A 12,629-nucleotide genomic window follows, 5' to 3' on the forward strand; every position below is an offset into this window, starting at 1 on the left:
TGTGCTGTTCGCCCCGCCCCCATTAACTCCTTGCCATCCACCGTTTGCCCTTCACGTGACTCGTGGTGGTCCCTCTCGGCTCTCCCCCCGTTGGTATTTTTGTGCACATAAGATTGTTCACGGTTCTGTTTAAATATTATTTAAATATGTATAACCTTTCCCCTTCAGTGTTTTACTCAGTGGTATTTTACAACACGCTGTTTTTCTTCCTATTTAAAAGGCTTTTCTCAATTTCCTCTCCAACTCATTCCACCTCAAAAAAAAGAAATTCAATATCTTATACGTCTCCCTCACTACATGGTCTAAATTCACATTCATTCCATCCCTCCTCCATCATTCTGAACCGGATTGCTAACTTGAAAATCACAACAAACCCAATTTGTTTTCAATGTTTGTCTTTCATTAATCATCCACTTTCTAAACTCCCCTCTTGCCCCTCCCATCCAAATCCCTCCCCTTGCACCTACACTCCTAAACTCCCCCCTTGCCCCGCCACTCTTAAACTCCCCCCCTACCCCTCCACTCCTGAACTCCCCCTTTGCCCTTCCACTGCTGAACTCCCCCCTTGCCCTTCCCCTCCTAAACTCCCCCCTCACTCCTCCCCTTCAAAACTCCCCCCCAACCCCTCCCATTCAAATCTCCCCCCATACCATTCCTCTCCAATTCTCCCTCCTCTCCCCTCCTCCTCAAAGCTGCCTCCTCCCCACTTCGTCTCCCTTCTATCTCATACCTCCACCCTCCCCAACCTTCTTCTTTCCTCTGCCCCCCCTCAAACAACCCCTCACTGTGCCTCATCCCTTCACCTTCAAACCTTTCATCCTCCTCATCCTTCCCTTTCTTGGAACTCTTCTGCAATCGCTGACACACTAACAACTGCTCTCCCTACGTCCCCCTCTCATCCTTCATCTTACCCTACTCCTCCCCTCCCCTGTCCTGTACCCGATGCTCCCCCTCTCTCTTCATTAACGGTATGGACCTCAAACATCCGGGGCCTTCGCTCAAACCTGACTGATCTCTCCATACAGGTTGCTTCTGACAATCCAGACTTAATCTGCTTAACAGAGACTTTCCTCCTTCAAGATGTCTCTGATTCCTTAATATCTCTTCCTGGTTACTCCCTCCTCCGGTATGATAGACCTGAGCCTCGGCCTGGTGGTGGGGTGGCTATCTTTATCAAAAACTCTCTTCCTCACTCTCCTTGCACTGCCCTCTCTCCTCCTCACCCCCAGGAGTACCTCTGGCTACGGCTTCCTCTCCGCTCCCACCTTTTGTTCATATGTGTTCTGTACCGTCCCCCAAACAGTGATGACTCCATCTACATTTCTCTGTCTGACAACATGGACCAACTTCTATCCACTCATCCCAACTCTCTCTTCCTCATATGTGGTGACTTCAATTGTCATCATGCCACCTGGTTGGGTGTGGGTTCCTCTCTCACCAGTCATGGCACCTCAGCAAAGGAGTTCTGTGAGTCACTGGGATTGACACAATCTGTCAATTTCCCGACCCGGATCTCAGCCAATGGAGTATCTTCTCTTCTAGACTTGGTTATGACTAACTTCCCTGCTAATGTCTGCTGCTCTTCTTCTGCTCCAATCGGTTCTTCTGATCATGTGCTTGTCAAAGTGGACATCTCTCTGGCCATTCTCAGAGAGCTTCCTCAGCGTCGACGAGTCTGGCATTTCACTCAGGCCGACTGGGACGGTCTTCAAGCAGCCATCAATCGTCTGGATTGGTCTCCCATCTCCACTGCCTCTGACATCAATTCTTCCTGGGAATTCTTCCAAAGCAAACTGATCTCTCTCATGCACAGATTTATCCCATCTCGCCTTCAGTTGTCTTACCCTTCCTCCCGTCCATGGTACACTGAATCTTGTGGTGAGGCAGTTGCCCTGAAACAACTTGCCTTTGCCTCTTGGAAGGCTAATCCAACTGAAGGAAATCTCAGTTCCTTCCACCAAGCTCGGAACAAGTGTGTGTCTACCCTCAGGAGTGCCAGGAAGCACTATCTCTCCTCACTCAAGAATGAACTCTCAAACCTGTCTCCTTCCTCCAAATCCTGGTGGCGTCTGGTCAAATCCGTTTCTGGTGTTTGTTCCCCCTCCATCCCCTCCCTTACCTCAAATGGCCACACAGTTGACATCGCACGTGACAAAGCCGAATGCCTCAACTCTGTGTTTGCCTCAAAATCCTTAGTCCCAAACCCATCTCTCTCTGTTCCCACCTTTCCCAGTCGAACCAAACTGCTCCTGGACTCTGTGACCTTCTCTCCTGACAAGGTGGAGGAGTTTTTGTCAAACCTCGACTCTGATTCGGCAACTGGACCAGATGGCATCAGCCCACGGGTCCTAAAATCCTGCTCTGCCGCTCTATCTCACCCTCTCTCTGTTCTTTTCACCCTATCTTTTGCTCAAGGTCATCTGCCAGCATCCTGGAAATCAGCAAACATTACCGCTTTACACAAAAAAGGTGCAAAAACAGATCCTTGCAACTACAGACCAATCAGCCTGCTCCCAATTATCAGCAAAGTCATGGAATCCATCATTGCTTCGGATATGAAATCTTTCCTCTTCTCCAATGGCTTGATCTCTGATCATCAATTTGGTTTCAGACCAGGTCACTCTACTCTGGACATGCTGCTTCTGCTGTCTCAACAATGGATGGAGGTCCTCAATGCCAAACAGGAAATCAGAGCTGTCTCCCTTGACATATCACGTGCCTTCGATACGGTCTGGCACCCAGCTCTGCTCACCAAACTCTCCTCCTATGGTATCCATGGAAATCTCCATGCATGGCTTGCGGACTTCCTCTCTGGTCGTAGTCAACGTGTGGCCCTGAATGGATTTCTCTCATCTCCCCTTCCCGTTCAGGCTGGAGTTCCCCAAGGCAGTGTGCTGGGCCCTGTGCTTTTTCTGATCTTTATCAATGATCTCTCCGACTCTCTGGAAAATCCTCTGTATCTCTTTGCTGATGACTCCACTCTCTGCCGCTCCATTCCTCTTCCCTCAGATCGGCAGTCTGCAGCCTCCTCACTCTCTGAAGACCTGGACAAAATCACAGACTGGTCAAACATGTGGAACATGTCTTTCAATCCTGACAAATCTCACACTCTTACTATGTCTCTCCGAAAAGATCGACTGGACAACCCTCCCATCTACTTTCTCAACAATCCTCTCCAAGAAGTTCTGTCGCTCAAGCTTTTGGGTCTCACCATCTGCCATGACCTTTCTTGGGAAAACCACATTTCCAAGCTGGCCTCCAAAGCCAGTCGCCGACTGGGCATCCTCCGTCGTGCGAAGTTCTTTCCTAGGCACACCTGAGCTCCTCACCACATACAAGGCTTTCATCCGCAGCTCAATGGAATACTGTTCTCCCCTATGGGCTGGTGCTCCTGCCTCACACCTGGCTCAGCTTCACGCTGTTGAATCCAAAGCTTTCAGAATCATTGGAATCTCCCGCGATGAAGCTATCTCTGAGGGCCTTTCACTCACTCACCGCAGGCAGGTAGGTGGTCTTTCTGTCTTCTACCGACTCCTCTCCGGCCTTGCTCCCCCAGCTCTCTCTGTGCTCTGTCCCCCAAATATTCCTACAGGTCGCACAAGATCTGCCAGCCACCCTCTGATGGTTAAACTGCCGAAATCTCGGCTCTCTGCTCACCTTCACTCTTTCATTCCTCTTTTCTCCCGCCTCTGGAACAAACTCCCACACTCACTTCAATCACACTCCTCCCTCCAGGTCTTCAAAACAGCTGTTCACCACCATCTCTTATCTTCCCCCATCCAAAACCTTGATCTTTTCTACCCCCACTAATTCACCCCAGATCCACCTTGTTTGAAATTCCAACTTCTTTCCTGGAAGTCTTGGCAGTGTCCATATGTTTTATACCTCTCCCACCCCCGCCCCCTTCCCATGCCTTCCCCCCAAAGCACTCTCCCTCCCACAGTTCTCTCGATGTCTCCATGTCTCTCGGTCCCTGCTCTCAAATGTTGTGTTTGTGTCCTTCCCCCTCTCTCCCCATCTTGTCTACCGCTCCCGATTTTATTTGTTTTGTGTGTCTGTTTGTCTTTCTGTGTGATTAATGTTCGCTCTTTCACGAGCCTCGATCTTGTATACAACAACAACAACAACAACAACAAAAAAAAAAAAAAAAAAGTTACAGGTTCTACCGCCATTTTCACCAGTGGCTATTACGTCACCCTATCTAACGGATTACATTAATTTTTGGTGTCCATTGTTTGTGCCCATTATGACCCTTAAAAACAGTAAATTGTTTGTTTGAAATGATTTTCAATTTTGTTTGACTGTGGTTGGGATGAATTATAAGCCAAGGATACGTGACAACAGACTTGGCTTCTTATTTATGTTTTGATTCGTGCTCAAAATATAACATTCAATTTAAATACGTTGTTCACCAACTGACGACCATAAACTTAAGAGACAGACCGACGGACGGACATGAACCTGTGGTGCGGTGCACACACGATTCGTTTGCCAAGAAGGTAGGCCACCACGCGTTGTACAAACTGAAATGCATTATTAACAGCTCGCACATAAGCACTGGGCGGGCTCGACTATCGAGCCCGCATATATGTCCCGAGGCCACGCCTTGCCCCCGGGCGTGGCCGATCGGCCGAAAGGCGGGGCATGTATTTCAGTTCCCCGCCTGGACGCTCGCGCCACCCACTGGTGCGCGGAATTATTGCCCATTGACAATGTGTCCACCACACGCACCCCCGCAGAATTCCCGCGCACCTGAAGGGTGAGCTTGCGGGGAAGCCGGATGACCCAGCCAAAACGCCCTCTGGCGATGCGTGCAGGGCTGGGGGGTAGCGGGACGGCGGGGCTGGAGGGTGCCGGGGGTCTTACCGCCAGGGGGCGGCCTCGACGCGGAGGCAGAGCTGCTTGCGGGGGGTGGTCCAGATTGAGGTGGGCCGGCTTGAGGCGGTCCACGGAGATACGATCCAGAGTACCGCCGATGTCCACGGTGAAATGTTTGTCCCCGGTCTCCAGCACGCGGAAGGGCCCGTCGTATGGGGGCCGCAGCGGTGCCCGGTGGGCGTCGTGCCGGACGAAAACGTACTCCACCGTGCGAAGCTCCGGGGCGACGTGGGAGGACGGGCAACCGTGGTGTGCCGTCGGCACTGGGGCGAACCTCCTGGCGGTCTCCTGCAGGGTGGAGCGCTGTTGCGCCGCGGACCAAGGAGCCGTGGAGTCGGGGATAAATTCGCCCGGTACCCGCAGCGGTTGTCCGAAGACCAGCTCCGCCGAGGATGCGCGCAGGGCGTCCTTGGGCGCCGTCCTGAGGCCCAGCAGGACCCAGGGGAGCCTGTCGGCCCAGCTGCCGTCGCGGAGGCTGGCCTGGAGCGCGGCCTTCATTGAGCGATGAAAGCGCTCGCACAGGCCGTTGGCCTGGGGGTGGTAGGCCGTGGTGCGGTGCAGCTTGATGCCGAGCCCTTGCACCACCACTCCCCAGAGCTCCGAGGTGAACTGGGGGCCGCGGTTGGACGAGATGTCCGAGGGGGCACCGAACCGGGCAACCCACGTGGCGATGAAGGCTTGCGCGACGTCAGCTGCAGCCATCGCCGCCAATGGCACGGCCTCCGGCCACCGGGTGGTGTGGTCCACCATGGTGAGGAGGTGGGTGAAACCCGCGAGGGGGGCAGAGGTCCCAACAAGTCGACGTGGACGTGGTCGAACCGATGCTCGGGCACCGTAAACGGGGCCAACGGGGCCTGGGTGTGGCGGTGGACCTTAGCGCGCTGGCACGCGAGGCACGTCCTGGCCCAGCCGCGGACGTTCTTCCTGAGGCCATGCCAGACGAACTTCACTGCGACGAGCTTCTGGGAGGCCTTCGTGCCCGGGTGGGACAGGCCGTGGATGGCGTCAAAAACCGGGCGCTGCCAACCAGCGGGCACGATGGGGCGAGGCCGGCCGAGGGAGACGTCGCACAAGAGCCAAGAGGGCAGTGCCCGCAACGTTGAATGGCACCTCGGTGACTCGGAGGCCCGTGACGGTGGGTTGCAAGGCCTGGACATCGGGGTCGGCGGTCTGGTCCTCCGCTATCTGGGCATAGTCGATCCCGAGGTGGACCGCGTGTGCGACGGACCGGGAAAGGCAATCCGCCACCGGGTTGTCCTTACCCGCGACGTGACGGATGTCCGTTGTGTACTCGGACACGGCAGAGAGGTGACGTTGCTGCCGGGCCGACCATGGCTCGGCGACCTTGGCCATCGCGAACACAAGGGGCTTTTGATCGACGAAAGCCGTGAGCGGGCAGCCCTCGAGCAGATGGCGGAAGTGTCGGACCGCCAAGTGGAGCCCGAGCAGCTCGCGGTCGAAGGTGCTGTAGCGGCGTTCGTGCGGGCGAAGCTGCCGGCTAAAAAACGCCGGCGGCTGCCAAGCACCACTCGCCCACTGCTCGTGCACCGCGCCCACAGCATAGTCCGACACGTCGGTGGTGAGGGCGATTGGTGCATAGGGCGCCGGGTGCGCCAGCATGGTGGCGTTGGCCAAGGCCAGCTTTGCGCCCGCAAACGCCGCGGCCATCGGCTCCGTCCAGGTGATGTCACCTTTGCCCGGCTACCCCCGGAGGGCCTCGTGCAGGGGGCGGAGGAGCTGGGCGACGCGGGGCATGAAGCGGTGATAAAAATTCACCATGCCCAGGAATTCCTGGAGCCTCTTGATCGTGCGGGGGCGTGGGAAACTCCTGACCACCTCGACCTTCGCCGGCAACGGGATGACCCCGTGCCTGGTGATGCGGTGCCCCAAGAAGTCGATGGCGGTGACGCCAAAACGGCACTTCGCCGGGTTGATTATCAGGCCATGCTGGCCCAGGCATTCGAAGAGCGTGCGGAGGTGGAGCAGGTGCTCCTCCCGGGACGCGCTCGCGACTCGGATGTCGTCCAGGTAGACATAGATGAAAGGTAAGTCGCGCAAGACGCTGTCCATGAGCCGCTGGAATGCCTGGGCCGCATTTTTCAACCCAAAAAGCATCCGCAGGAACTCAAAGAGGCTGAAAGGGGGTGATGACGGCCATCTTTGGTACATCGGCCGGTTGTACGGGGACCTGGTGGTAGCCCCGGATGAGGTCCACCTTGGAGAAAATGGTCGTGTTTGCCAACCGGGTGGAAAAGTCCTGAATATGCGGGACCGGGTAGCGGTCGGGGGTGGTGGCATCGTTGAGCCGGCGGTAGTCACCGCACGGCCGCCATCTGCCGCCGGGCTTGGGCACAATGTGCAGAGGAGAGGCCCATGCGCTGTTGGAGCGCCGAACGATGCCCAGCCGCTCCAGCATGGCAAACTCCGCTTTCGCCACGGCGAGCTTCATGGGGTCGAGGCGGCGCGCCCAGGCATAGACCGGTGGTCCGACGGTGGGGATATGGTGCTCCACCCCGTGTTTGACGGCCACCGCTGAAAAGGTGGGCCGCGTGAGTGCCGGGAAACTGGCGAGGAGGCGGGTAAACTCGTCCGCTGCCGGAAGCATACAGACTAACCTCACCGGGACGGAACCACTCAGCAAGCCGCTTGGCAAGCCGCTCGGTGAGCTGCTCAGCGAGCTGCTCAATGAGCTGCTCAGCTAACAAGCGAGCGAGCTGAAGGTGTCGGCCTGGACGAGACGTCCACCAACAGCCCATGCGCACAAAGGACGTCCACACCGAGCAGGGCCATTGGCACGCTGGCGGTGACGAAAGACCATTGGAAGCGCTGCCCTCCGAACCACAGTGAGAGGCAACGCTTGCCGAATGTGCGGATGGGTGTTCCGTTGGCGGCGAGCAAGGCGCGGCCCCGGCCCGCGGCTTGCTTGTCGGACGCGGAGGCAGGGAGGACGCTTACCTGCGATCCCGTGTCGCACAGAAAACGACGACCAGACGAGGTGTCCGTGATGAACAGGAGGCTGCCGGAATGGCCGACGCTCATGGCCGCAAGTGAGCGCCGGCCCGGTCATTTCCCGACCCGTCGAAAGAACACGGCGGGCGGCATGTTCTAGCCTTGCGGCCGAACCTGGCATGATAGTAGCACCAGGTTTGCGGTGGTGGTGGCCACGTCGGCCATGCCGGCGGCGGTGGTGGTGGCGGCGGTGGTAGTGGGTGGGGCGTAGCAGTGGCCACGAGGGAAGCAGGGGGCGCTGTAGCCTCCGCACCGGGATCCACTACGGCAGCACCGTACACCGACCGCGTGTCGCAGGCCGCGAAAAATTTGTCGGCCTCTCCGGCCAGGGCGCGGGGTTCCGTTAATTTTGAACCGGCCAGCGCGAGGCGCACCTGCACAGGTAGCTGGCGGAGGAAAAGCGCTCGGAACAGGAAATCCGGGCGCTGGTCTCCAAGAAGGGACAGCATAAAATCCATCCGAACGGACGGTCATGTGTCGCCGAGGGCGGGAAGGTCCAGGAGGCGGTCGGCACGTTCGACCTCCGTGAGCCCGAACGTGGCGAGGAGGAGACGTTTGAGCGCCGCATACTTGTGGTCACCTGGCGGGCGCCGAAGGATGGACACGACGCGGGCGGCAGTGCCGGGCCCGAGGGCGGCGACCACGTGGTAGTACATGGTCTCGTCCGCCGTGATGCCCCGGAGCTGGAATTGAGCTTCGGCCTGCACAAACCAAACGTCGGCTTGCGCTTCCCAGAACTCCGGGAGTTTGACGGCGACAGCGTTGGTAGCCATGGCGCGTTCGGGGGTCAGCTACGGCTGAACCAGTCGGGGTCACCAGTGTGGTGCGGTGCACACACGATTCGTTTGCCAAGAAGGTAGGCCACCAAGCGTTGTACAAACTGAAATGCTTTATTAACAGCTCGCACGTAAGCACTGGGCGGGCTCGACTATCGAGCCCGCATATATGTCCCGAGGCCACGCCTTGCCCCCGGGCGTGGCCGGTCGGCCGAAAGGCAGGGCATGTCCTCAGTTCCACCCTGCGCCTTGTGACGCCTTCGCTCCAGGCGTGGCCCGAGCTGCGCTTCCATGCCCGGACGCTCGCGCCACCCACTGGTGCGCGGAATTATTGCCCATTGACAATGTGTCCGCTACAAACCAATTGTTTAACCCTGCTTTTCACTTTGCATGCACAGGGTGAAGTGAAAAGCAGGGTAACAACGCACAAACATAACACGATATATGGAGTGAAAAGCAGGGTAACAACACACAAACATAACACGATATATGGTATATGGCAATGGCTGGCTCTTTGATCGAGTAGTTAACGACTCATAGGTATATTTCTCCACTGAACCACCTTTAGAGGCCATTTTTTCCGCAGAGCAGGGATTGGCCTTTTTCGGGCACCGTGGTCCCCTTTTTGAAGCAATGTTTTATGGCCGGATGCCCTTCCTGCCACCAACCCTGTTTGTCGCCTCTTACCAGTGAACTGGTACTCTATTTGCCGACCTCAGAAGGATGACAGGCTGAGTCAACCCCTCTGGTGTTAATTCAGCGATCAATCGGGATTCGAACCTCGGATCCTAGGATCCCAAGCCGGCACCCTAACCGCTAAGCCAACACCAGACTTTCTCCACTGAATGGATTGAATTTCCAAGGCAGCTCATTCATACAAACCCACACTTACTGTTAGCAAGTGTGGTGAATACACCAACTGACCTTCCATCAGCAGATGAGGGAGGTCTTCATCCAGTAATAGAATAGCCTGACCAAATGGGATAATCGCAACACCATGAGCTATACGTTATCACATAGAAACACCAAATAGACCAACCTAAGTACTGTTTTTCAATATTGTTTCTATTTCTTAGGATGTTTTATGTTCCATGTAATTGCTCTTTCTATTCCTATATATTTGGATTCTTAATCGTCGGTGCAGAAGCAATGAAATTTTTATTTCGGTGGGGTCGATGACTGCGCTGAATGTCACATCTTTGGTGAGGCCGAGGCCTTTGGAATGAGCTTAGATGTGCAACTTAGTATGCTTTGTCGACTTCCTTAGCTCGGTGCGCTTTATCCCTCCCGCTATGGACGATTCCCTTTTGGTGACTCCCTATCACCATGGACGGAAGGGACTGAGCTTTGGTGGGACCATGTTCTGAGATGCTGACTGGTGGCAGCGGCATGCCGTGTCCAGGTGAGCTGGAATGTCCCGAGGTGGGATAGTGCGAACGCCCGGAGGTGGAGGGAGAAACGCAGCATGGATGAGGAGAGGGCTTGGTCCATGAGTCGTGGTTCCTTGATGGGGTGAAGATGGATGCTTTGAGAACAGGGAAGAAGGCTCTGTTTGGTCTTGGAGAATTGCGAGTGGGGATGACAACCAGTGGCGGCAACACACACACACAGTCACATACACACACACATACACACACACACACACACACACACACACACACACACACACACACACACACACACACACACACACACACACACACACACACACACACAGTGATTATACGTACACAGACAGTCAAGCACGGTTGCGATTGCACATGCACATGAATCGTGATTATGCATATGTGGTTTTGGCAAACACACATTTTCACACTGCAGCTTGGCAAGATTTGTTGATCCCATTCTGCCAAGAATGAAGGCCCAAGCTTTGACTCTCTCTTCTGGAATTCCACCTGCTGAAGACGATTGAGGCCGAGTTTCTGTGGGATCGAGGACACCGCCAAATGACTGCCGATGGCAGCAGGGCACCATGTCCGAACGGGCAGGGGTGTCCCCAGGTGGGATTGGGCATATCCAGGCATACCACAGAGGTCACCTGTGAGGTCGTGCCGATCAATATAATCACCACTTCAGGGATAGAGGGGGAAACAGAGCACGGATAAGGAGATAGCTTGGTCCATGAGTCGTGGTTACTTTCTGAGGGTGAAGATGGATGCTCCAGGACCAGAGATGACCAGGGATCAGATGGATGCTTCCTTCAGTACTAGAGACTCGCGAGTGAAGACGACAACCAATGGTAGCAGTGCATATACACAAGCACACATGCACACACACATGAATCGTGATTATACATACACACTCATGCACGGTTGTAATTGTACATGCAAAAGCAGCATGATTATACACATATTATACCTGATTGTACATATTATACGCGACATATTATACATACTAGCAAGTTGGCCAGGTCCGCATTGGATCCTAAATCGGGTAGCGGTGACGTGCTCCATTTGAAACTGTTTGTTCAATATATGTAGCTTTTTGATGCCTAGGGTCCGTCATAAAACTTGGATTGGTGTCAAAGCGAGCGATTGTCGAAGCCCTTTTGTATCCATCTTGTACATCCCATGCATCCTCTCCTGCCTCCCTACCCTCCTCCATTCCTCCCCAAGCCCATATTTGTCCACCTCCCTCTGTGTTGGCCTTCAACTCTGCTGTTGGTGTTTCCCTCCTCTCTATGCTGTTCCTTTTACCCTGTCGCATCCCGATCCGTTCAGTGTACTAGTACTAGCTCTTCCACGAGCCTCGACTATGTATACCAAAAAAAATCTCAGACTGAGACAATATTGATAAAGGACATATGGAAAGGCAGAAGTTCATTAAAAGCAAAGGCATTTACCTAATTTCAAATATCCAACCCATGTGCCACCAATTATGCTCATTATGCATCATTATAGTAAATTTATGCAACCAATTACAACTTTCCTCAAAGAGATGTAGTTGTGCATCTTAACAGAGTAAATTTCACATCATAAAATCAAGTCAATGCTTGGCTTGAGTGAGTAAAACATGAAGAACCACCCACCTGTTTAATCTTCAGGGCTTCCCAGAGCTAAAAGAGAAGCAAAAAATGAAATAAAATGAAATTAGATTTGATTATAATTTATAAACCTCTTTTTACATCTTAAAATGATATAAATATAAGTTCATTCATCAATGCAACAACATACTGCAAGCAGATTATAGGAAAGTGCTTCAAACATTAAAAGCATCAACAATGAAAAACGAAAGCACTTTAAAACATTAAAACATCGTGAAAGAACATTTACAAAATATTTTACATCTGCAGCCTTTTGCAAATCGTTTGATTCACCCGAAAGAGTGAATGCAAGTTGTACCATAAAAATACGTTTTGCCACACCACGGCTCTTTTGCAGAAAGTCTGCTCCACCACCTCCTCAAGTTTTGCCTACAATTGCTGAAGAAATGGTTTTCAAAAGTTCTCAAGTACAGAAGGTTACAAACCCAGTCAAATGCAGAAGTTAATGCCGAGCAGTAACAGTGCCTTCAGAAAGTATTCACACCCTTTGACTTTTTCACATTTCGTTGTGTTACAGCCTGGATTGAATTAAGATTTTTTGTCACTGATCTACACATAATACCCCACAATGTCAAAGTGCAATTTTTTTTATTTTTAGAAATTTTACTAATTAATTAAAAATGAAAATCTGAAATGTCTTGAGTCAATAAGTATTTTCTATGACGCTCCAAATTGAGCTCAGGTGCATACAGTTTCCTTGAATCATCCTTGAGATGTCTCTAAAACTTGATTTGAGTCTACCTGTAGCCAATCCAATAGATGGGACATGATTTAGAAAGAGATGCACCTTTGCAATGCACCATTTCCTAATGATGGAGCTCGCTTTGCTCGTGGGAACTTTCAACATTCTGGAAATTGTTTTATACCATTCCCCAGATCTATGCGTCCTCACAATTATATATAGGAGCCCTATGGACAGTTCA

General features: G+C 53.2%; 1 protein-coding gene across 3 annotated transcripts in view; it reads right to left on the reverse strand.

Moving 5' to 3' along the window:
- The window catches only part of SFXN5 (sideroflexin 5), a 548,869-nt gene that overhangs the window by 437,960 nt on the left and 98,280 nt on the right, over window positions 1-12,629 (reverse strand). For 2 of the 3 annotated variants that reach the window (XR_013622453.1, XM_068106421.2), the window contains exon 4: window positions 11,692-11,718. The exons of the other annotated variant lie outside the window; for it this stretch is intronic. Coding sequence is in view for 1 of the 2 variants with exons in the window: in XM_068106421.2 (XP_067962522.2) it covers window positions 11,692-11,718 (27 nt within the window). In the remaining variant the exon portion in view is untranslated. The remainder of the gene's footprint in view (window positions 1-11,691; window positions 11,719-12,629) is intronic. 3 annotated transcript variants of the gene reach the window in all.

The sequence above is a fragment of the Myxine glutinosa genome, chromosome 2 (genome assembly GCF_964187855.1).
Source record: "Myxine glutinosa chromosome 2, kmMyxGlut1.1, whole genome shotgun sequence".
Taxonomy (NCBI): Eukaryota; Metazoa; Chordata; class Myxini; order Myxiniformes; family Myxinidae; genus Myxine; species Myxine glutinosa.